Source organism: Hydra viridissima, unplaced genomic scaffold (genome assembly GCF_058129835.1).
Source record: "Hydra viridissima isolate aposymbiotic clone 2 unplaced genomic scaffold, HvirCarnegie_v1 scaffold_2, whole genome shotgun sequence".
Lineage (NCBI taxonomy): Eukaryota > Metazoa > Cnidaria > Hydrozoa > Anthoathecata > Hydridae > Hydra > Hydra viridissima.
The window spans coordinates 3,316,423-3,342,656 of record NW_028324301.1 but is presented as its reverse complement, the minus strand read 5'-3'; the positions used below and the strand labels follow the sequence as shown (position 1 = coordinate 3,342,656).

Here is a 26,234-nt window from a genome sequence, read left to right as displayed (position 1 = left end):
AGATATAATAAACGGTTTTCTAAGGATCCATCGAGTGGGGTAAAATGGCCGCAGTGATGTTCCGCTTTCTACATCCTCTACATTTTGAAATTTATTGAAACATGCCAATCGTTTTGGAGATCCACGGGTAAATGCAATGAAAGATTGCACTAAATTCATAATATTCCTGATCTCTGTTTAATTTTCAACAGAATCTTGTGCTACCAAGTTGAGGTTATGAGCGCGGCAGTGCACGTAAATTACCCGCTCTTCTTCCCCCCTCTGCAATCCATAGATACTTCCAGACATGTTAGACGATCCGTCAAAATATTGGCCCCGACAATTTTGAATCAACAGGCTAAATCGACACAAAACGTCCATCAAACAGTTTAACAAAGTTGCGCTCTTGATGTTCTCGGTTTGGTAAAATCCCATAAAAAGCTCCTTAATTTTAAATTTTTCATTAACACGCCGAATGCAGATCAAAACTTGTTTTTTCGCGGACATATCAGTTGTTTCATCGGCCATCAAACTAAAGAATTGTGATTCCCTTATACTTTCGCATAGCTTACGAAGCGTTGCATGAGCAAAGTCTTGTAGGATTTCGTTTTCAATTTCAGATAAGAGCCACTTTTGCTTTTCAGGACGATTCAACCATTTCTTCAGTTCCAGAGAATCGTCTGCTCGTATTTTGAGTAGTATGCGAAAGTTTGAACTATTTTTAACCTTTCCACGAATGGTAAGGCCTTGCGTTCCCTAATACATTAAGAAGAAACATTTAGTTATCCAGTAAATAAATTTAATGATTGATAGTTAATCTAAATTTTTCTTAAACGAAATTGAGGAATTACCAAATAAAGATGTGTTGTAAATATTTTTCATAAAGTCGTACGATTTTCCATCAATTCTTTATTTTGGTGATGATTATTTGGGTAGCTTTTATGCAGGTAGAAAAAAAAACTTTTTCTTTCTCGCGGTCATGTAAAACTCATTTATATTTTTCATTCCAGCTTTGTTTAAACTTTGTTTAAAAAAGTTTTCTTCCCTTTTTTCGATGGAAAAGATGACTGTCTTGAACAACAAGGTCTAGGCTCTTCTGTAAAAGAAGGCGACTCAACAACAGCGATTGAATCAGTTGCATCATCTGACTGAACAAATGATAAACTTTCATGAGTATTATCTTGGAAGTTATTAGCATTTTGAGATTCAGAAAATAATGCAATTGTTTCAATTTGATATTCTTTTTTTAAAAGGTATTCACTAATCTTCTTCATTCTACAACATCGTACAACTTTTTACTTAAAAGTCAACTTACCGTTGAACAATTAAAAAATTTCTTCAAAAACTTACGTTTTTTTAATTCAAATGATTTTTAATTCAAAACTTTTAAATAGTTTATACAATAATACTGCCAACGTTATCAAAGAAAAAAAATACTAAACGAACGTTTAACTCACACAACTCTTTGGTTTATGTAGTTCCGTTGATTTGCTTTTTATCACGTTTTTACCGATCTCAAACTCCCTTGAGACTCATCAGAAGCGTGGAATTTCTGAAATTCGAAAAATAATGTAAACTTTTGAAAGCTTAAACTTTTGAAAATCACCATAGGTATTTGCGGAAATATTACAATCGTTTTTAAATTGTTATATTTGTTAATGTTTAAGTATATTATGGTTTTTATTTTTTAAATATATTGTAAAGCTTGGTGAATTTTCCCGGGTGCGGCAGAGCCCCAGCGACAAATTTCCAGATGGAGCTCGAGTCCCCAAGCCCCAGCGCGTTCTACGCCTATGAGGGCAATTTTTACATAAAGAGAAGCCCTAGAATACTTCTTTTTGAGCCCCAACCACTTCCAGTTTATATTTTTTGAAATCACGCAGCATGATTTTAAAGAATTTCAATAATATCTTGGGTCAGAATTTTAAATACATTGTATCGTGACAAAAGTGCCTTTTGTTAGAGCTATGACTGTGATGCATGATAAGCTGACGCATTAACTAACTCAACTTAATTAACTGAATACTTTTTTTTTGGTGATAGAGTTAACCAGTTTGTTAGAGAAAAATCAACGGAAACATTTACTTAGTTTTTACTTTAGTACAATTGGTACCATACTGATATCATTGGTATGACTTTGGTAACAAAGTAAAACTCCAGTGATAAACCGGCCACCTCTTCACCTGTGTGTTTCATCACGTAAGCCAGAGTCTAAGAAAATTAAGCTTTAACCTAATCTCTTGTGGGTTTATTTGTAACTAAAGTTGTTAAAAAGCCGTATTGTTTTGTATTTAAAATAACGAGATTAGTTCACATATTATCCTAAAGTTTTTTCAGCAAACAGAATCGTATTTTTCATGATCTTGTGCAATCCCAAAGTAATCTCTCTTTCCTCGCTCTAACCTCACTAATAGTAAGAAAAGTAAAAAAAAATGTGACCAACCCACTTTTACATAAATTTCAAAGAAAGAGAGGAATGCCTTGATTACCATTTTCGAGATTTCAGTTTATAAATATAATCAATCTATTAGTATGGTCTGTTATAGTAGAAGTCAAAACCCATAAATGATTTGCATTTGCACAAATGTGCTATACGGTTTTTATCCTCCTAACAGTTTCACACACTATCAGAAGCATCAAAAGCGCAAATACCTGTGATAACTACGCGTGAACATCTAGAGACCGCTAAATAGAATCATTGATCCTTTTTGCTGGTGATAACCTCGTCCTTGTGCTTAACATTAGAACGAGATCTTTAAAAACTCTTTTACTCACCAATGCCAAGATCAATTAATAAACTTTAGAAAAGAGAAACTGTCTGTTCCCTAAAGAGGCTGCTGGGGAATAACGAGGATAGGATTTCAGTGCAACAGCCCATGACTGTTTTTAGTCTGTAAAAAAAGGCAGGAAAACCACGCTACTTATGCTAAAACGAATTTAAAGTTTAAAGCCTTGCTTAATGTCTGTTCTTTTCGGTATTAGGGAAGCTCACAAATGACATTGGATTTGTTTAACAAATTTTCTTTTTTAACTAAATACAATCTAAAGATACTCAAAACGTTACAAAAGTACTGATACAACCGCAGTTAAAGGCATTATGAAGAACTTAATTACATCGAAACTTTGCAAAAGAAAAAAAAACAAATGCACTGAACATTTGAGAAGCTAATTAAAAAACAAGTACTAAGAGAAAAACACTAAGCCCTAAAATAATGTTTCCAAACGTGGTGAAAAATTAAACTAGTTTTCTTTTCTTTTTTTATAAAAAAATTCCATATATATATATATATATATATATATATATATATATATATATATATATATATATATATATATATATATATATATATATATATATATATATATAAATACATTTGTGCATATGCATAATTACAATAAGTTAAGCCGTTTTTTAACGTTCTGTCTTTATTCCTCCATCTTGATTTCAAGATTCAATGGAGCTTGAGGAAGAGTGCGAGGTGCTTCAACAGATAACTTTGAGTCTTTGGTATAACGAGAGCTCAGCTGAGATGGATCGACATCATCGGGTAAGACAATGTTTCTTGTGAACTGCTTCTGGTGTAAACTCGATCCGTGCTCACCTTTGTTTTCGTTTTTTGTTTCACCGTGAATTATCAAGTTTCTACCCTTCACTTGAATCGAAATCTCTTCTGGTTTAAAGCCTTGTACGTCTAAAGCGTACTTAAAAGTGTCCTTGCTCGACTCTCCGTCAGAAGCTGAGCTTAAAGGAAGCTTCTTAGGAGCTTCAATATGCAAAACACCGTCTTGGCTGATGTTCGAAGTAAGGGCTGTCGGATCTACGTCGTCTGGAATGGTGTACTTTCGATGAAACTCGCTCGACTCAAAACCGTTCTCGTTTTCGTTACGATGTTTGCCGCTCACCTCAAGAACATGACCTAAAAAGTCAACAAAATCACATAGTTTTTAGCAAGCGTACAGTCTTAAGAGAAACTCAACATCAAAAGGAAACTTAGCAGAAACTCAACATCAAAGGGAAACTGAACAGAAACTCAAACTTAACAGAAACTCAACATCGGAGCATAACAGAAACTCAACATCAGAGCATACCTTCAACTTTTAGAGAGACCTCTTCTGGTTTGTAATGTTTAACATCAAGATTGACAACGAAACCTTCTGGTTTAGCAGCAGTGTTCCCCTTCAGACGAGATATGTATGTGAGGGGCTCCAGCACGTCTTTGTATAATCGATCCAACTCTCTGCTGATTCCTCGAGCACTCGATCTGTCATCGAACAGAGGATGATATCTCAAGGGAGGAAACGTGATTTCCAGCATATCGTTGAAGAACGGATCTCTTGGTACTAATTCGTGAACAGGTATGTGCCACAGTGACATTCTTATCCATTTGTCGTAACGTAAAAGTAGAGCAAACTAACTTTTAGTAAAATACTTTGCAAGACTGACTCTGATCAAGCAGACTTTCCGATTGAATTTTATTACTGCATCGTCGAATAGCGTCGGTGTTTTTATTTGGTTTTTGTAAAAAAAAAAGAACTTTCTGTTGTTTACAAAAAAAGTTTCCGGAGATCTCCTAATCTTTCTAGACTTTACTCTCCTTCCTTGTTCTCCAACAGCTTAATAATATGCATAAAAAAATGTAAAACAGAACTTTCTACGGCTCTTTTCAAGCACGTTCATGGAGATTTTCTGTAAACTTCTATAACTTTACTCTTCTTCCTAGTTCTCTTAAAAGACGTATTGACCACGATTTACTGTGCAACAAGGTTACCAAATTGATTTTCTGTTCTAACTGATTTCAGTCAGCGTAAATTGTTGCGGTGAATGTTTAACGCTCGACGAGAAGAAGTAGGGTTTACTTCTGTCAAGCGAAACTGTAATCTAATGTATATATAGTGGTATAAAGGTAATGTATAAATTTAAGAAGCCCAGCAAGCACACAACGTTGAAACAATGTTGAAATAAAGTTGATCGACGTTGATCAACGTTATTTTTACGTTGTTTCAACGTTGTGTGCTTGCTGGGAGTAGTATAATGTAACGAAATCGAATGTATATTGAGTGTATAAACAGTATATGGAGCAGTATAAATGTATACATACTCTATATTATTTTGTGTTTAACATCACCAGAAGTGGCTGCTAATAGTGATCAAAGGGTTTTTTAAGTTTAAAATGGCAAGAAAAAACCTTACTTCACTTTCAAACGTTTTTTTCAAAACTTTGTTTATATAAACCAAGATCATCTAAAGAGACGCAACAAAAAATTTCGAATCTTTCAAAGTAAGTTTGTTTTACATTTTTGGCCACTGTGCTACGTTGCTTATACATTTTGTGTCTAAGCAGGCCCCTGTGTTTAGAATTATTTTAAGTAAAAAACGATATTGCCGTTCGCTTAATTTAGATGGCCATTCCGATCATTGCTTTTTTTTTTTTAAATGATTTTCGTTCTCACATCTTTTTTTTATCATTTTGAACAGTACTTCGTTGTCCTTCAGAAACATTAAAAGATAAATTTGAATGATTTGGTTTCGTTATCAATGCATTATAAGTTTTCACCGTTCGACAACCATCGCATTGTAAATGACATGAATTACTTTTTGAATATCAAAAAACAAAGAATGATTTGCAACTGGGGGATTTTATGTTGTGAGATTATCTTAGATAAAGAGAGGCCCAGCCTATTTCACTTATAAAGCCTTTCTCCTTTTTGTTTTTTTAAGACACACAACAACAAAAGTAAAGCATTTCAATACTATCCTAAGCCAATATCTTAAATGCAATGCATCTTGGGAATAATGATTCATTTCAAAAATATTACTCTGACCAATGATAAACATATAACTTAACTAATATTTATATCTAAAAAAAAAGTGTGGCAAGGATATTAAGTGTTTTTAAAGTCTTATACCCCATTAGGGTATAAGTGCAGTTTAAATAAACCGAAGTTTGTGTAATACTTAACTTGTTAACATCTCTAATTCTATACCAAAAAGCTGCATCAAGAAGATAAACTTATATGTGGAAATGGGCTTCACAAGCAAATAATTTTCAGCGACGCTTTTAAAAGATTTTGCTGCTCATCGAGGGGATTTTTAGTTTATCATAAATTTTTTTAAAAGTGCTCTCTACTTACCGTGGTGTGACCTAACAAAGTCCTATGCTTTAAGAAAGTCCTAATTTAAGAAATGACTAATTTCGTATATATATAATAGAAACATTTGCGGAAAATAATTATATCTAGATATCTGGTTAGACAAAATAAATAAGTTTTTTTCTCTAAATGTTTATTTTATGTATAAGAAATTTGTCATTTCTTAAATTAGGACTTTCTTAAAGCATAGGACTTTGTTAGGTCACACCACGGTATTATTCAACAAATTTTTCTTATCAATTTACACTTAAATTTAGAGAATTTATGTAGTTCCTTGCTTAAACCTTGTCATGACATGAATTATAATTGCTTGAAAATAGAACTGTTAATTACAGTGGCTTTCAAAAATATATGGTCAATTTTAAAAAAATACTAAAAAAAAAGGGAGATTTTTTTAAAAATCTTTATTAGGAACAAATTTTATAACCGAAATAAATAAAAAATAAAAAATGTTGTTTTCGTACCAAAATCAATCAAAAAAGAGAATCAGGTCAATAAACTATAATAAAAAAGTTGTGTGAAAAATATTAGGTCACGCTTTAATTCAGTATTTTGCATAACTACCAGGTGCTTTTACGCAGGCTCGAATACATTTTGTCATAGATTCAATCAGATGCATACATAAATTCTGTGGAAATTCGTTCCAAATTTTTTCGAGAGCAGCTTTCAATTGCGCAACGCTTTTCACATTCTCTCTTGATAATTTCTTGTCCATTCATGACTAAATACTTTCGATTGGGTTCAGATCTGGAGATCATGCTGGCCATGGTAGAAGAGTAATATGTTACCTTTGAAACCACTCTTTCACCGAATTGGCAGTATGTGCCGTTGCGCCGTCCTGTTAGAAAATCCAATTTTTACGCCTTCTAAGAAATGATCAAGCAAAAGCTTATTTTATAAGAAATGATCTAGCAAAAACTTATTTTATAAGAAATGATCTAGCAAAGCTGATATGAAAAATATGCAAAAGCTTATTTTCCAAGATCTCTTTGTAATTATACTGGTTAATTTTCCCTGTTATAAATATTTTTATATATAATAATTCACACTATATAAATACTTTTAAAATCTTATCTCCTAATGAGAAATGCATCCCCATATACCTACATTGCCGCCACTGCTTTGTACTCTTCTTACACAAAATCTTTCCTTACATTCCTCTGAAGCTAATCTTTTAACGATAAATCTTGATTTACAATTAACCATCTCAAAATTTGATTCATCACTAAAAATGACCTTAGACCAATCTTCTACTGAAGAGTTTATATAAGCCAAGGCCGTCTAAAGAGACATAACAAAACATTTCGAATCTTTCTTTTTTGGCCACTGTGTTTAGAAGCAAGCCCCTACGTTTAGAATTATTTTAAGCATTAAATGACTGTCCCGTTTGCATAGTTTAGACGGTCATTTTGATCGATGTTGTTTTCAAATTGATTTTCCTTCTCGCGTCTTTTCGTCCTTCGCAGTCCTTCAAAGTTTTAATTTTACAGGCAGTTAACTATTGTTTGGGTTGCAAATTACATCATGATACTCTTCAGGTGTTTACCAGTTAACACAGACAATATTATAATGTTTCAATACTTGCTGAATTGTTTTCTATATTCAGTGTTCATCTTTAATGTGTTCGATTGTTGGCATTCAATCTCGATTGTTTGTGTTCTCCTTGAGTTTTTCAAGGTGAGCATCAAGAACATGGACTCTCATTGAGCGAAATTCTTATAAAAATCTAAACCCGTTGCTCAAAATATTCATCTTTTTGGTTTTGAACAATCGCGGTGCAACATTAAAAAAAAATAGTAGGCTTGATAACAAAACATATTCGGGTTTTCAACACCGAACCATCATTTTGAACCAATCAACTTTCAGATTTTTGATGAGAGTTTGTTAAAGATTTTTCGTCCACATAAACAATATTTAGTACTCAAGGGCAGAGTCACTGTCAGGTATATTGGCTATGATATTACGATGCGTTTATGGCATCAAGTAGCCTTTCTAATGTTAGTAAATGTAATTTCTTGCACTTATGACTAAGCATCGGTGTTTTGTTTTTCTGTTAACACCGAACAATAGAGAGCAAAAGTGCAAGTTTCTATAGCAGTCATTTGAAATAAATCGAGTTTAAAAATGCTTTACACTTAGGCATTTAAAATTGTAAGCTTCCAGTGAAAAGTTGACGAGATCAATTGATTTACAACGTTTCAAGAAATTACGCAGAACTACCTTTTCACAAAGTTCGTTTAATCTGCTTTTTACAAATAACAACTTTCCGCCTCAAAACAAAGTTGTCACACGAAAAACCTATATACATATATTCTGCTATATATACTGTTTATACTAGGGGATTCGCTACAGTTTTAGTTTTTGAGTTCGGTGCATTTCTGGGTGAACATTTTTGTGGATATTTTGCACTTCAAACGAAAATGAATTTGGCAAACATGTTCAAGTGTCAAATATTAAAAATAAAAAAGCATTGGTAGCCAAAAAAGGGCCTCCAAAAAAGAAAAAAATATGTGTCAACATACCACGAACCAAGGTAAGTTGCCTTAACACTCAGGGTAAGTTGGCACACCAAATAAAAAAAAAATTTACTAACATTAAGAATCCACTTCAACCGCATTAATTTTATGAAAACTCTTGATAATTTTTATCCTAAAAATTGTTCTGACATTAACTTAAATTGCCATTAAGTCGATCGAACAGACATTTCTTCTTGTGAATTTCGGAAATTTCTGGTGGAAAAATCCAAAGCTAAACGCAGTGTGTCATCTTACCCCTAGAGCCTTTGGTATAACGAAAGCTCAGCTGCGATAAATCGACATCATCATATGTGGCTATGAAAATAGCCGTTTAGTTTAAATATTACAGAGGATACTGACGGGACACGCAGGAAACAAATGCTGAGAATATAGGGACATCTTTAAACTGTTGACGCCGCATAAATTCGTGAAGACGGGAACTGAACAAACCTTCGTATCTACCGAAAGGTTGCAGCAATTTACGCTTAACCCGCATCCGTAGATTTTCAATGTTTTGGGTGTGTGTGTCGTTATTTAGAGGGTTGACGAAATTGCTTTCATATGAGAATTGCATGGGAATAAATTCAATTACGTAAGTTCTTGTTGGGGCACTTGGTCTCCCACGAGCAGCACTTTGCATTGCCATCTAATTGAGCACATAGTTGATAACATTTCGTTATCTTTTTTTAACAATTACTTTTTAAAAATTGATTAAAAAAATTATTATAACAATAAATTAAACAACAGTAAAGATTGAAAACAAGTTTTACCTGATAATTTTCTATGTTATATATAAATATATGATAAAGTGATTTAAATTCTTGCGCGCTGCACTAACTTTATTTTATCAACTTCAAAAGTTTATTTCGATTTTAAAATCACTCACGCGTGCATAATTTTAATTCATATAAACGCCTTTCTTCACTCTCCGCCATTTTTTTTACAAGCAAAAATTTAAAATTATTATAGGCCGCTTAACTGTAGATTTACCATTTAATCTAAGTTATGTAAAGTAGTATTTGTTTAAAAGTAACTTTTTTACATCAAAGTAAGTAAATGCGCTATCCCTCGTAGGTTTGTAGGAACTAAATATAAAAGCTTTAATCAAATTACAGATTTTACGGCTTTACAAGCTTTTCGTCATTCGAAAATTAATTTCCAATTAATTTCCGATGGAGTGATTAATTGCGGAGGGAATTTGCAAAAATCTAAATCGGTTTTTACAGTTAATTCACTCTTTTTATAGATTACCATCGCAATTTAATCAAATACCTCGTATTATTAGAAATACTTCGTATTTAAAGTGAAATCTCGTGATAAATCATCGAATTACATCGTACCTCGAAAAACCTCGTAGGAATTTCGATGTTTTTATTTTTCCAAACTTTCTATAAAGGTTTTTCCGATAAATTACCGTACTTTATTTTGACCATCGGTCGCGTATTTTTACGATGGAAAATAATCCAATTACGCACTTTCGCGTAAAAACCCATGCATCGCTATCGTAAATCTCGTAAATCTCGTACGAGATTCCCGCCGAGTCCGATGGCGGGATGCTCTACTTCTCTTGACAGAAGTTAACCCTGTTTAGACTCGTCGAGTGTTAAACATTCGCCGCAACAAATTACGCTGACTGAAATCATTTAGAACAGAAAGTCCATTTCGCAACCTTATTGCACAGTAAAGCGTGGTCGACATGCTTTTTAAGAGAACTAGGAAGGAGAGTGAAGTTAATCAAATATACGGATATCTCCAGAACGTTGTTAAATCAGAAAGTCTGCTTGATCAGAGTCTGTCTTGCAAAGTATTCTGCTAGAAGTAAGTTTGCGCTACTTTTACGTTACGACAAATCGATAAGAATGTCACTGTGGCACATACCTGTTCACGAATTAGTACCAAGAGATCCGTTCTTCAACGATATGCTGGAAATCACGTTTCCTCCCTTGAGATATCATCCTCTGTTCGATGACAGATCGAGTGCTCGAGGAATCAGCAGAGAGTTGGATCGATTATACAAAGACGTGCTGGAGCCCCTCACATACATATCTCGTCTGAAGGGGAACACTGCTGCTAAACCAGAAGGTTTCGTTGTCAATCTTGATGTTAAACATTACAAACCAGAAGAGGTCTCTCTAAAAGTTGAAGGTATGCTCTGATGTTGAGTTTCTGTTATGCTCCGATGTTGAGTTTCTGTTAAGTTTGAGTTTCTGTTCAGTTTCCCTTTGATGTTGAGTTTCTGCTAAGTTTCCTTTTGATGTTGAGTTTCTCTTAAGACTGTACGCTTGCTAAAAACTATGTGATTTTGTTGACTTTTTAGGTCATGTTCTTGAGGTGAGCGGCAAACATCGTAACGAAAACGAGAACGGTTTTGAGTCGAGCGAGTTTCATCGAAAGTACACCATTCCAGACGACGTAGATCCGACAGCCCTTACTTCGAACATCAGCCAAGACGGTGTTTTGCATATTGAAGCTCCTAAGAAGCTTCCTTTAAGCTCAGCTTCTGACGGAGAGTCGAGCAAGGACACTTTTAAGTACGCTTTAGACGTACAAGGCTTTAAACCAGAAGAGATTTCGATTCAAGTGAAGGGTAGAAACTTGATAATTCACGGTGAAACAAAAAGCGAAAACAAAGGTGAGCACGGATCGAGTTTACACCAGAAGCAGTTCACAAGAAACATTGTCTTACCCGATGATGTCGATCCATCTCAGCTGAGCTCTCGTTATACCAAAGACTCAAAGTTATCTGTTGAAGCACCTCGCACTCTTCCTCAAGCTCCATTGAATCTTGAAATCAAGATGGAGGAATAGAGACAGAACGTTAAAAAACGGCTTAACTTGTTGTAATTATGCATATACACATATGTATTAATATATGTATCTATCGAATTTTTTTGTAAAAAAAGAAAAGAAAACTAATTTATTTTTTCACGGTGTTTGGAAATATGGTTTCAGGGCTTGGTGCTCTTCTCGTAGTTCCTGTTTTTTAATCAGCTTTCAAATGTTCAGTGTTGTTGGTTTTTTTCTTTTACGAAGTTTTTATTCTTTCGAAATTTTTGTTTATGTTTTTATTTGTACTTGCATTTTCACTTTTGTAATGTTTTGAGTATCTTTTGTATATGGTTTAAAAAGAAAAGCTTCTTAAACTGATATTTTGTCATTTTTAAGCTCCTTCCCTAATGCCGGAAAATGAAGAACAAACTTTAAGCTAGGTTTTAAACTGTAACGTCGTTTTAGCAGAGATAGCGTGGTTCTTTTGCCTTTTTTTTTCTTTTCACAGATTAGAAACACTCATGGGCTGTTGCACTAAAATCCTATCCTCGTTATGGTTTTTTTAGGGAACAAGCATGACATGAGTTTTTCTTTTCCAAAGCTTCTTAATTAGCTTTTGCATCGATGAATGAGTTTTTGAAGACCTTTTTTTTGATATGAAGCTCACGTTATAAACAGGAAAAAGATCCCTGATTCTACTTTATAATCTCTAGATGTTCACGCGTAATTATCACCGATCATTGCGGTTTTGACGCTTTTCATAATGTATACCACTGCTACGAGCGTAATATCCGTATAGTACATTTGGGCAAAACCATCAAAAATACGATTCTGTTTGTTCAGAAAACTTTGGGAAAATATGTGATGTAATCTCGTTAGTTGAATTCCACAAACAGTACGGCTTTTAACAACTTAAGTCACAAATATACTTACAAGAGATGAGCTTACTTATCTTAGCCACTGACCTACGTGAAAAAAGGGGCGGAGTTGGGGCCGAGAGACCACTGGATTTTTACTATGTTACCAAAGTTACGCCAGTAATATCAGCCTGGTTCCAATTTTACTATGGCAAAGTTCAAGTATTTGTTTCCATTGCATTTTCTCTAGGAAACTGGTTAACTATATCACCCAAAAAATGTATTCCATGTTTATGTTTCATGTTAGTTAGTTAAGGTGAGTTGGTCAATGCATCAGTTTATCGTGCATCACAGTCATAGCATTAACATAAATCATTCTTATTACCATACGGTGCATTTAACATTTTGACACAAGATAGTATTGAAACGCTTTTGTATCAAGTTGCGTGATTTCAAAGGATATAATCGGGAGGTGGATGGGGCTCAAAGAAACCCCTCTGGTGCTTCTCTTTATCTAAATCTGGTCCTGATTTCTAATTCGTAATGCTAAAAAAAGTTTTTATGCGTCTATTTATAAAAACGTTTGTTGTTACTGTGTTTATGATGCTGTTTTTAATATTACTGTGTTTATTGTGCTTATCTTATTATTACTGTGTGTATCGTGTTATTATCAAACTTTATGCTATTCTGTTCAGCGTTTACTTTGTTTTGCTTTTGTTTTTTTCTGCTTTTCGCCGTAAAAAAATCATTCCCCTTGTTAAGCAGAGGAATCCAAGCAAGTATAAAAACGAAGGAAAGTTGCATTTCTTTGGATTTCTTTGGACAAAATTTTGTTTCTTTATTTGTAGTGAGCATTAAAGTTTTTACTTACTCGTCAATAAATGCATTTTAAATACAACTACACTGTTCCACGAGTTTTGCTTTGATCTCTAAAAATGATGGAATGACCGATTCCATACAAACTTTGGCTTTTATAAAAATGGCTGTCTTGAACTCAGTCTACAGAAGGTTCTTATAGAGATACGAAAATCGTTTTCTCAAATAAGCCCCCTATGAAATTTCCTCTCCTGCTCTCATTCTACTATCTTTGGTTTTGATGCTGAAAGTGCAGTATATCTTGGTGAAATCGTTCTTTTGTTCTGTCGTGCAAAACGTGATTAAGTTTTAGGTGTGCAAATCCTTATTAGATTTGTAACTATGGCCACCATCATACGCTTGAAATATATAAACAGTTTAGCAACTCTTTTTTCGGCTACTTACACCGAAATCTTTATCCAAGTATTTTAAACTAACGAACTGTCGATGTTTGTAAGTTTAAAATACTTGGATAAAGACTTCTGTTAAAGCTCTCTATCGTTTATTGTTAACAGAAAGTAAAAACGCCGATGCTAAGTGTTAAGTGCAGAAGTAAGAAGTTACAAGTACTAACATTAAAAAGGCTACTTGATGCCATAAACGCATCGTAATATCATAGCCAATATACCTGACGGTGATTCTGCCCTTGAGTACTAAACATTGTTTGTGTGGGCGAAAAATCTTTAACAAACTCTCATCAAAAATCCGAAAGTTGATTGGTTCAAAATGATGGTTCGGTGTTGAAAACCCGAATATGTTTTGTTATCAAGCTTACTTTTTTTTTTTAATGTTTCTCTGCAAAAGGTCAGTTTCTGTTTTTGCAGAAAGTGCTATAATACTCAAATAAGTATTTTGTGGAGCTTGAGTTTTATTTCTCTAAAAAAACATTTTAAACTTTTTTCTTACACAATGTGAAAGAGCATTTACTCGAAACTAAAGGAATAAGCAATGAGATCTATTTCATTCCCCACAATCGGCCTGTAAGGTTCCGCAACTGTAATCTGAAAACTTGAAATAAAAAAAAAAATACAAAAGTTAAAAGGAAACTAACATGTTAATACAACCTAAAAAGTTCGTTTTCAAAGATATTGTAATAACTTTCCGTCGTGGTAATTCATGTAATTGCCGACCAAAAAGTTCCTACGAAAGAAGTTTAAAATACCATGAATGATGTTCACTAATGTATACCTAACTACTGAAAATGAAAAATCAGGCCTGGGGAACAACTCAACCTGGCGGTCACTCTGGTCCACAGTAAACAACAATATTTCAAAAAAACACTCACTTAAAACGATAGAAAATATTAATAGTTGGAAAAACGGTAGAAAAGAATATTACACAGGTTAACAGCATTTTTGGGGCCAAAGATATTTCAACGAATTTAGGATAACTTTGGGGTCCTGATTCTGAATATGTCATCAGTTTTGCCAGATTGGCTCAAGTTTTTGAGATTTTTCGTGAAATGTGTAAAAAAAAAGACGTAATTTGCTACACGCGCATTAACTTTATTGATATTGTCATGAATACAATAAATTTAACAAAGTAAATGTTGATTTTAGTTTATTTTAACTAGTTTTAGAAAGTAATCTTCAAAAATGAACAAGACATGATAGATAGGAGACATTAAATTGCTGGAAAAGCGCTTTTTATATGATTTTCTTCTATGTGAGCTATTCGGGCAGTCACGCTGTAGATTCCAGCAGTAATCAGCCAACATATGTCTGTCCCATCTGCGTTGGTACCTTTCCTCCATCACCATAATATCCTGATGAAATCTCTCCCCTTGTTCTTCGCTAAAATTTCCAAGGTTTTCTGGAAATCTGTCCAAGTGACTGTGAAGATAATGCAATTTAATGCTCATGTGTACACCCAGATTTCTAAATCTCAATAGCATGTTTTGTACCAGTTCTTCATAACTGTCTGCCTTTTTATTTCCCAAGAAGTTCTTCACTATCAACACAAAACTACACCATGCAGCAGCTTCAATGTCATTCGTTTCCTTAGGAAAATTTGAATCTTTAATGAGTTTCCGATTTTGAGGACCATCAAAGATTCCTGCCTTCAATTTTTCGCTACTAAGACCAGGGAAAGATCTGCAGATGTACATGAAGCAATTACCATCTTTGTCTAATGCCTTTACGAACTGCTTCATTAATCCTAACTTTATGTGAAGTGGTGGTAGAATGATTTTTTCCCTGTCTACCCAAGGTTCGTTCACTATGTTTGATGCTCCTACTGTCAAGGTGTCCCTTGGAGGCCAATTCAGTTTCTCCCAGTGCTGATGTTTTGCTCTACTATCCCACATGCAGATGAAGCAAGGATACTTTGTGCATCTGCTTTGCTGTCCAAGTAAAAAGTTGACCATTTTTAAATCAACACATATCAGCCACGAATGTTCATGGTAGCACAGTTTCTCCAAGACCATTTTGACATTTTTGTATTGTTCTGCAAGTTTAGTTGAGTGAGCTACCGGAACAGATGCACACTGATTGCCATTGTTCAACAAAACACATTTCAAACTCCTTTTAGAACTATCTATGAAAAGCCTCCATTCTTCAGGACAATATACTTGTAAACCCATTTGCAGCGTCAGGCCAGGAATATCCTTACAATATACAAGTAGGTCATCTTCACAGAAAAATTAAAGAAGTGCTTCTTCTCTGGTCCTGTAAGATGTAATTTTAGTTCTAGGCGTCAGACAATTTTTTTCACTTAGCCTTAAAACTAAAAGTTCAGATGCACTTTTTGAGAGGTTGAGGTCTCTTATTAGATCGTTGAGCTCTCCTTGGGTAAATTGTGTAGGTGTTCTGAAACTTCCTTCATATTCTGGTTCACTTCCAGAACTAATGCTTAGCTCCATACCCTGCATTTCATCATCATCAGGTGGGGGAAGGTCAGGTAACATGGTAAACACTGGTACAGGCACATCTTCACAATGAGGGACAGGCCTTCTTGCAGATTCCATGTTAGGATACTCCCATTTTTGTTTCTTATGCTTATTGAATCCTTGCACTTGCACTGCACAGAAATAACAGTCATCATGATGATTTTTTTGCTCTCTCCACACCATTGGAACACCAAATTTGAAGCTTTTTGTTTGTCCTATGCTCCATTTTCGTAATAATTCGATTCATGCTTTGCACACTATGTGTGGTGCCCAAGACTTGTCTTGGTCCCCAAGCATAACCCCAAAATAGGCCAAATACACTTTTTTTATGAAGTCTGTTATGTTTCTTCTATGTTTTTGCAGTGTATATTCACCACAAATGTAGCAGAATGAGTCTGGATCGTTAAGACAACTTCTTCTTGATGAGTTCATGCTTTTCACTGGAAAACAGACAGCAACATAAAGTTAGTGCAAAAATCAAGCTATGAACAAACTTTTAGAACACTAATTAACAAAAAGCTATATTTTCTTGGGAGTAGTACTTGAACTGCTCAGTTCAAGTACTAATCCCAAGAAATTAATGAGATGATGCGTCGCATTTACCAACAAGTGCTATAAATAAGATACCAAAAATATCAAAAACTTGAGCCAATCTGGCAAAACTCATAGCATATTCAGAATCAGCACCCCAAAAATACCCCAAATTCATTAAAATATTTAGGACACCAGTAAATTTTTTTTTTTTTTATTGACCTGTGTTATTTGCACGCATTAAGAACTCCAACACGCAGTTCCTAACACGCGCAACCTAATCCGATCGCAAGTTATTTCCATAGCACAACGAGGTCATTGAGGCATACTTAAAACCAACTTTGATTTGGCTTAGTTTAAGTATGCATGATGATATATTTAATTTATTTGAAACAAACTTGGTTATTTTTGGTTGGTTATTAAATATTTTACTGATTTGTTGTGTAATTTAAAAAAACAAAAACAAAAAAAAAACAGGAGACGTAGAATGGCTTTACAAGTGAAATAGCGTATGGCCTCTCTTTATCAAAGATAATCTCACAGCATAATATTCCCCTGTTGCAAATCATTCTTTGTTTTCTCAAGCAATTTATGATGCAAAAAGTGGTGGTGAATAAGTCTCCGAAACATAAAGAAACAACTGCCGAAGAGTGAATAATTACAATAGCATTCGTAATGAAACCAAATCATCGCTGACAAATATATCGCTAATGTTACTGAAAGACAGCGAAGCACATTTTAAAATGATGACGGAAAGATGTGAGAACGAAAATCAAGCATCGACTAGAACAACCGTCTAAATTAAGCGCAAGGGACATTCGTTTAATACTTAAAATAATTCTAAACAAGGAGGCTTGCTTCTAAGCACGGTGGGCGAAATTAAAATAATTACAAAACAGGTTTACTTTGAAAGATACGAAATGTTTTGTTGTGTCTCTTTAGATGGCCTTGGTTAATATATACTAATTTTTGAAAAAAAGCATGTTCAAGTGTCAAACATTAAAAGTTTATTGGTGGCCCAAAAAGGGCCTCTAAAAAAGAAAAAAATATGTGCCACTTACCCCGGCCTGGAGAAAGTTGCCTAAACACACAGGGTAAGTTGGCACAACATATAAAAAGAGACAAGTTTAGCAACAAAGCATCTATTTGAAGCGCATCTTTTTATGAAAACTCTTGATAATGTTTATCCAAAAATATTTTTCAACATTAACTTTTATTGCCCTTAAGTCGATCGAATAGACTTTTCTTCTATAAAAATAGCATCAACAGCATTTTTGTAACATTTTTGTCTACTTTTCTTTTATAATTTCTCATGTCTGTAGATCTGTAGTGTTGTATAACTTGAGTGAGTTTACGGCTAATGCGAAAAGTTGTAAGTTGGCACACGTTGCAAACTAGCCCGCGATCGTTGTGTCAACTAACCCCAAAAGTTTTTTGCTTACAAAATGGCTTATAAAAAACGAGAAATATTTAGAAACACAAAATGTGACTGGTTAAAGTGAACCATACAACAGCTACATCTATTCGAGTTTACCTGTAGCTAATGCTATTGCTTTTTTAAAATTGAAAAAATAATTTATTTAAAAGTTACAAAATTAGTAAAAAAAAAACACAAAATTCGCTATAACTTCTATGCGCATTTATCCTTGATACTATACTACACTGAAAGATGATAATATCCCTTTACTACACTGAAAGAAGAATTCGCAACCTTATTGCACAGTAAAGCGTGGTCGACATGCTTTTTAAGAGAACTAGGAAGGAGAGTGAAGTTAATCAAATATACGGAAATCTCCAGAACGTTGTTGAAAAGAGCCGTAGAAAGTTCTGTTTTACATTTTTTTTTTATGCATAATTATATAGCTGTAGAAAAACAACGAAGGAGAGTAAAGTCTAGAAAGATTAGGAGATCTCCGGAAACTTTTTTTTGTAAACAACGGAAAGTTCTTTTTTTTTTTACAAAAACCAAATAAAAACACCGACGCTGTTCGACGATGCAGTAATAAAGTTCAATCAGAAAGTCTGCTTGATCAGAGTCTGTCTTGCAAAGTATTTTGCTAAAAGTTAGTTTGCTCTAATTGTACCTTACGACAAATTGATAAGAATGTCACTGTGGCACATACCTGTTCACGAATTAGTACCAAGAGATCCGTTCTGCAACGATATGCTGGAAATCACGTTTCCTCCCTTGAGATATTATCCTCTGTTCGATGACAGATCGAGTGCTCGAGGGATCAGCAGAGAGTTGGATCGATTATACAAAGACGTGCTGGAGCCTCTCTCATACATATCTCGTCTGAAGGGGAACACTGCTGCTAAACCAGAAGGTTTCGTTGTCAATCTTGATGTTAAACATTACAAACCAGAAGAGGTCTCTCTAAAAGTTGAAGGTATGCTCTGATGTTGAGTTTCTGTTATGCTCCGATGTTGAGTTTCTGTTAAGTTTGAGTTTCTGTTCAGTTTCCCTTTGATGTTGAGTTTCTGCTAAGTTTCCTTTTGATGTTGAGTTTCTCTTAAGACTGTACGCTTGCTAAAAACTATGTGATTTTGTTGACTTTTTAGGTCATGTTCTTGAGGTGAGAGGCAAACATCGTAACGAAAACGAGAACGGTTTTGAGTCGAGCGAGTTTCATCGAAAGTACACCATTCCAGACGACGTAGATCCGACAGCCCTTACTTCGAACATCAGCCAAGACGGTGTTTTGCATATTGAAGCTCCTAAGAAGCTTCCTTTAAGCTCAGCTTCTGACGGAGAGTCGAGCAAGGACACTTTTAAGTACGCTTTAGACGTACAAGGCTTTAAACCAGAAGAGATTTCGATTCAAGTGAAGGGTAGAAACTTGATAATTCACGGTGAAACAAAAAGCGAAAACAAAGGTGAGCACGGATCGAGTTTACACCAGAAGCAGTTCACAAGAAACATTGTCTTACCCGATGATGTCGATCCATCTCAGCTGAGCTCTCGTTATACCAAAGACTCAAAGTTATCTGTTGAAGCACCTCGCACTCTTCCTCAAGCTCCATTGAATCTTGAAATCAAGATGGAGGAATAAAGACAGAACGTTAAAAAACGGCTTAACTTATTGTAATTATGCATATGCACAAATGTATTTTTATATATATATATATGGAATTTTTTTGTAAAAAAAGAAAAGAAAACTAGTTAATTTTTTCACCGTGTTTGGAAATTGTGGTTTTGACGCTTCTGATAATGCATATAATTGTTAATTGAGAACTTACACTTAGAAGACAGAAACAAGAAATCTGTAATAGAGTAGTTGCACTTATAATGTATTTCTTAATAAACAATTTAAAACTTTAATGCTCACCATAAACGAAGAAACAAAATGTTAACCAAGGGAATCCAAACAAATGTAAAAACCCTTCGTTTTTATATTGGTTTGGATTCTGGCGTACATTATAGACCTATTCACCGTGCGAATGACGTAAAAAACTGGAGGCGAGCATTTTGTAATTCTAAATCTTGATACTTGTGAAGCGTCGAAGGTCTTGCTAATTTATTTTGTCAAAATTTTTAAGTTTTCAATAATATTTATTATAAACATGGGTCGTAAATGTTGTGTCACAAATAGCAACGTAAATTATTATAAATGTTCCAAATAAGAAACTTTTCGCCTCTCTCAAACACCAGAAGAAAGAAAAAAGTGGATGGCTGTTATACCAAGAGGCAATATATCAGGTAAGAAAGACACCGTGGTTGTGAAAGGCACTGGGCTGTTTGATACGTTTCAACAAAAGATTAATGCAAAGAAAGACCTCGTGATCCTCCATCTGTGTTTAAGTGTGTAAAAACAAATTTAATTCCAAAGCCATCTGCTTTTTCCAGAACTACTTCAAAAACTCATTCAGAAACTAAAAAATTTTAACCTGATGAGTTGTCTGAGTTCAATTTAAAAGATGTTATAAAGTCGTTAAATGGTTTGAAAACAAACATAGGAAACTACAACTTTAATGAAGTTGATATACAATTTAATAGTAAAACAGAGAATCGAGTATTGAATCATTTTCATTATCAATTATTTCATTGTGGAGTTATTTGTATTATAAAAACTCTCTCACAAAACAGAATTACCATATTGAATAGATGGTCCCATATTGTAAAAGCTGTTCGATCTTTAATTACTTATGAGATAAGTAGTAAAAAAAGTCTTTCTTTTTGAACAAACTAGCTTTTTTTTTTATCTGCCATAAAAACAGTAGGTGGTCATGTTGTGTCTATAGTTTTTAATGGTAACAGGGTATATCAGGCATTTTTCAAAAAAATTGAGACAGATGGTTTACCTTGGCGAACAAAAGATAATATATATCTTTTATATGATTATGTACGCCTTTTAAAAAATCTTCGGAATAATTGGATAACTCAAGAACATGAGTTTATTGTTAATAAGGAAAAAAAGTTGCCCAATGGTCTCATATCATAGCATTAAATAAATTAGAATAAGATCAAATGACTAAAATGACTAAGCTTACTGACGTTCCTGTCTTTCCCAAACCAATTGAAAGGCAAAAAGTTGCCTGAAAGTATTTTGTGAAGAAGCAGTGTGTGTCTTAAAATGTCATCCAGAATTTAATGATGCTAATGATACTATTTATTTTCTTTCAATTATAATTGAATTTTGCAGAATTATTAATATTCATAATCTTTATGCAGATGTACGTATACACGATTCAAATTGAGCTGCTATTTTCTTTTCTGGTGATTTTATCTTCAAAAACTGTTAGAATTCGGAAACATGGCTAAATAACTGTGCTCTTCTCAAAAAGTTCGTTTTAAATATTTCTCAAAAGATACATCGTAAAGTCTTTATCATGGTCTTGTGGAGTTGTCAAGGTTCCTCTTATCCACAAGTAATAAATATGTTTTGCGTGGAACATTTACAACTGATCCTTTAGAGATTTAGGAAACTCAGACAAGGATCAGGTGGTACATAATTTATTACTGTACAACAAATACTTGAGAAAGTTGGTATTATAAAAACAAAACAACATTTGCAGTTTGACAATAATAGTGTTAGTCTTGGTTTTATTACATCAGGGCGTTCTTGTGAGAGATGTGGTATTTACTTAAATGAAGAAAAATATTTGATATTTGATAACTTAACAGAATTATAAAAAATATTATTTAAAGATGTCAAAATGACTCTGATTTACAATTTCGGATATATTTTCAGAAATGATAAAGATTCAGATGACTCGTACTTTTATTAAGAGAAATGCAGAGTCTTTACTGAAAAAATCAAGAGTGGGGAATTAACAGTGCCTGGTGATTTGGTATATCATTGGGTAATATATTGCTATATATTATTTCGTGAAGTAGCTGATAATACGTGCATTTCTTCTGTGCGCATTCTAACAATGCTTATTTCTAAATCATACCAACTAAATATGAACAAAACCACTGGGTTATGCTTTCAAATATTCTTTAAAAACTGTTACAATTTTCATTCTCCAAGATCTTAAAACAAACCATATCAAAAAATTTTGAAACTCACTATTTAATAATACAGACCAACAAAGAATAAAATATTTTTCTCTGATGCCTGGGATAAAAAGCTCGCCTCCAGTTTATGACTTTATAGAACTGGTGAATACCCCTGTTGTAAAGTACACCATGGTTTGGATTATTCTAGTTAATAAGGGGAATGATTTTTTTTAGACAACAAAACAAACTTTTTTTAAATAAACACATGAAGGCTTTTTTTAACATTTTCAAAATCTATACAGGACCTGATTTAGATAAAGAGAAGCACTAGAAGGCTTTTCTTTGAGCCCCATCCACCTTCCGTTTTTATCTTTTGAAATCACGCGAAAGGTTACTTAAGAGTTTCAATACTATCTTTCTTAAGAATGTAAAATGCAATATATCGTAATAAAAATAATTTCTCTTAAAGCTATGACTATGGTGCATAATAAACTGATGCATCAACTAACTCACCATAACTAATTAACCTGAAACATAAAAATGGAATATATTTTGAATTAAACCAGTTTGCTTAAAAGAAAGCAACGGCAGCAGTTACATGAATTTAAGTATAATTTACTTGTTGTCATAAGATTAAAATTGATGTAACTTTGATAAAAACAGCTGCTTCCATAGGCTAAAAAGAAATAGTTACTTTGAACCCCAATTCCGAGATTTCAGTTTCGAAATTGTTCTAATCAGTAAATTAATGCCGTCTGTTAGAGTAGAAGTAAGATTCAATAAGTACTTTGCATTTGCCCAAAAAAAATCCTACAGCATTTACGACTTAAAGGCTGTTCTTTAGGTTTCGGTAATACGGAAGTAGCTTACAATGGATAATGGATTCGTTTAAGAAACTTTCCATTTTAAGCTAAATAACATAAAAGGATACTCAAAACATGAAAAATGTGCTGATGCAACCTCAGTTGAAGATATTATTAGAAACCTAATTACATCAAAACTTTGTAAAAGAAAAAAAACAAATACACTGAACATTTGAGAGCATATTAAAAAACAAGTACTAAGAAAACAGCACTGAGCCCTGAAACCATATTTCCAAACACAAAAAGTATCATCAGCATCATTAAATTCTGGATGACATTTTAAGACACACACTGCTTCTTCACAAAATACTTTCAGGCAACTTTTTGCCTTTCAATTGGTTTGGGAAAGACAGGAACGTCAGTAAGCTTAGTCATTTTAGTCATTTGATCTTATTCTAATTTATTTAATGCTATGATATGAGACCATTGGGCAACTTTTTTTCCTTATTAACAATAAACTCATGTTCTTGAGTTATCCAATTATTCCGAAGATTTTTTAAAAGGCGTACATAATCATATAAAAGATATATATTATCTTTTGTTCGCCAAGGTAAACCATCTGTCTCAATTTTTTTGAAAAATGCCTGATATACCCTGTTACCATTAAAAACTATAGACACAACATGACCACCTACTGTTTTTATGGCAGATAAAAAAAAAAGCTAGTTTGTTCAAAAAGAAAGACTTTTTTTACTACTTATCTCATAAGTAATTAAAGATCGAACAGCTTTTACAATATGGGACCATCTATTCAATATGGTAATTCTGTTTTGTGAGAGAGTTTTTATAATACAAATAACTCCACAATGAAATAATTGATAATGAAAATGATTCAATACTCGATTCTCTGTTTTACTATTAAATTGTATATCAACTTCATTAAAGTTGTAGTTTCCTATGTTTGTTTTCAAACCATTTAACGACTTTATAACATCTTTTAAATTGAACTCAGACAACTCATCAGGTTAAAATTTTTTAGTTTCTGAATGAGTTTTTGAAGTAGTTCTGGAAAAAGCAGATGGCTTTGGAATTAAATTTGTTTTTACACACTTAAACACAGATGGAGGATCACGAGGTCTTTCTTTGCATTAATCTTTTGTTGAAACGTATCAAACAGCCCAGTGCCTTTCACAACCACGGTGTCTTTCTTACCTGATATATTGCCTCTTGGTATAACAGCCATCCACTTTTTTCTTTCTTCTGGTGTTTGAGAGAGGCGAAAAGTTTCTTATTTGGAACATTTATAATAATTTACGTTGCTATTTGTGACACAACATTTACGACCCATGTTTATAATAAATATTATTGAAAACTTAAAAATTTTGACAAAATAAATTAGCAAGACCTTCGACGCTTCACAAGTATCAAGATTTAGAATTACAAAATGCTCGCCTCCAGTTTTTTACGTCATTCGCACGGTGAATAGGTCTATAATGTACGCCAGAATCCAAACCAATATAAAAACGAAGGGTTTTTACATTTGTTTGGATTCCCTTGGTTAACATTTTGTTTCTTCGTTTATGGTGAGCATTAAAGTTTTAAATTGTTTATTAAGAAATACATTATAAGTGCAACTACTCTATTACAGATTTCTTGTTTCTGTCTTCTAAGTGTAAGTTCTCAATTAACAATTATATGCATTATCAGAAGCGTCAAAACCACAATTTCCAAACACGGTGAAAAAATTAACTAGTTTTCTTTTCTTTTTTTACAAAAAAATTCCATATATATATATATAAAAATACATTTGTGCATATGCATAATTACAATAAGTTAAGCCGTTTTTTAACGTTCTGTCTTTATTCCTCCATCTTGATTTCAAGATTCAATGGAGCTTGAGGAAGAGTGCGAGGTGCTTCAACAGATAACTTTGAGTCTTTGGTATAACGAGAGCTCAGCTGAGATGGATCGACATCATCGGGTAAGACAATGTTTCTTGTGAACTGCTTCTGGTGTAAACTCGATCCGTGCTCACCTTTGTTTTCGCTTTTTGTTTCACCGTGAATTATCAAGTTTCTACCCTTCACTTGAATCGAAATCTCTTCTGGTTTAAAGCCTTGTACGTCTAAAGCGTACTTAAAAGTGTCCTTGCTCGACTCTCCGTCAGAAGCTGAGCTTAAAGGAAGCTTCTTAGGAGCTTCAATATGCAAAACACCGTCTTGGCTGATGTTCGAAGTAAGGGCTGTCGGATCTACGTCGTCTGGAATGGTGTACTTTCGATGAAACTCGCTCGACTCAAAACCGTTCTCGTTTTCGTTACGATGTTTGCCTCTCACCTCAAGAACATGACCTAAAAAGTCAACAAAATCACATAGTTTTTAGCAAGCGTACAGTCTTAAGAGAAACTCAACATCAAAAGGAAACTTAGCAGAAACTCAACATCAAAGGGAAACTGAACAGAAACTCAAACTTAACAGAAACTCAACATCGGAGCATAACAGAAACTCAACATCAGAGCATACCTTCAACTTTTAGAGAGACCTCTTCTGGTTTGTAATGTTTAACATCAAGATTGACAACGAAACCTTCTGGTTTAGCAGCAGTGTTCCCCTTCAGACGAGATATGTATGAGAGAGGCTCCAGCACGTCTTTGTATAATCGATCCAACTCTCTGCTGATCCCTCGAGCACTCGATCTGTCATCGAACAGAGGATAATATCTCAAGGGAGGAAACGTGATTTCCAGCATATCGTTGCAGAACGGATCTCTTGGTACTAATTCGTGAACAGGTATGTGCCACAGTGACATTCTTATCAATTTGTCGTAAGGTACAATTAGAGCAAACTAACTTTTAGCAAAATACTTTGCAAGACAGACTCTGATCAAGCAGACTTTCTGATTGAACTTTATTACTGCATCGTCGAACAGCGTCGGTGTTTTTATTTGGTTTTTGTAAAAAAAAAAAGAACTTTCCGTTGTTTACAAAAAAAAGTTTCCGGAGATCTCCTAATCTTTCTAGACTTTACTCTCCTTCGTTGTTTTTCTACAGCTATATAATTATGCATAAAAAAAAAATGTAAAACAGAACTTTCTACGGCTCTTTTCAACAACGTTCTGGAGATTTCCGTATATTTGATTAACTTCACTCTCCTTCCTAGTTCTCTTAAAAAGCATGTCGACCACGCTTTACTGTGCAATAAGGTTGCGAATTCTTCTTTCAGTGTAGTAAAGGGATATTATCATCTTTCAGTGTAGTATAGTATCAAGGATAAATGCGCATAGAAGTTATAGCGAATTTTGTGTTTTTTTTTTACTAATTTTGTAACTTTTAAATAAATTATTTTTTCAATTTTAAAAAAGCAATAGCATTAGCTACAGGTAAACTCGAATAGATGTAGCTGTTGTATGGTTCACTTTAACCAGTCACATTTTGTGTTTCTAAAT

At 33.8% G+C, this 26,234-nt stretch overlaps 4 protein-coding genes and 1 long non-coding RNA gene across 5 annotated transcripts; 2 read left to right on the top strand and 3 right to left on the bottom strand.

Annotated features, from left to right (window-relative positions):
* Positions 1-3,334: 3,334 nt before the first annotated feature.
* Positions 3,335-4,517, bottom strand: LOC149891586 (uncharacterized). Its single transcript, XM_090079150.1, has 2 exons — positions 4,069-4,517; positions 3,335-3,896 (listed from the first exon to the last, which is right to left on the bottom strand). Exons 1-2 carry the CDS (start codon positions 4,352-4,354, stop codon positions 3,406-3,408), a joined length of 777 nt encoding a protein of 258 aa, XP_089935276.1. The 5' UTR covers positions 4,355-4,517; the 3' UTR covers positions 3,335-3,405.
* A 2,067-nt stretch (positions 4,518-6,584) lies between these two features.
* On the bottom strand, positions 6,585-9,525 carry LOC149891585 (uncharacterized). The gene is made up of 2 exons (XR_016450355.1): positions 9,416-9,525; positions 6,585-6,995 (listed from the first exon to the last, which is right to left on the bottom strand). It is a non-coding gene; the product is annotated as an uncharacterized LOC149891585 (long non-coding RNA).
* Positions 9,526-10,474: 949 nt separating this feature from the next.
* On the top strand, positions 10,475-11,696 carry LOC149891584 (uncharacterized). The gene is made up of 2 exons (XM_090080641.1): positions 10,475-10,790; positions 10,963-11,696. Exons 1-2 carry the CDS (start codon positions 10,505-10,507, stop codon positions 11,451-11,453), a joined length of 777 nt encoding a protein of 258 aa, XP_089936767.1. The 5' UTR covers positions 10,475-10,504; the 3' UTR covers positions 11,454-11,696.
* Positions 11,697-18,481: 6,785 nt separating this feature from the next.
* On the top strand, positions 18,482-19,710 carry LOC149891583 (uncharacterized). The gene is made up of 2 exons (XM_090080545.1): positions 18,482-18,934; positions 19,107-19,710. The coding sequence occupies exons 1-2, from the start codon at positions 18,649-18,651 to the stop codon at positions 19,595-19,597; spliced, it is 777 nt and encodes a 258-aa protein (XP_089936671.1). The 5' UTR covers positions 18,482-18,648; the 3' UTR covers positions 19,598-19,710.
* Positions 19,711-24,537: 4,827 nt separating this feature from the next.
* On the bottom strand, positions 24,538-25,766 carry LOC149891582 (uncharacterized). The gene is made up of 2 exons (XM_090080562.1): positions 25,313-25,766; positions 24,538-25,140 (listed from the first exon to the last, which is right to left on the bottom strand). Exons 1-2 carry the CDS (start codon positions 25,596-25,598, stop codon positions 24,650-24,652), a joined length of 777 nt encoding a protein of 258 aa, XP_089936688.1. The 5' UTR covers positions 25,599-25,766; the 3' UTR covers positions 24,538-24,649.
* Positions 25,767-26,234: the final 468 nt, after the last annotated feature.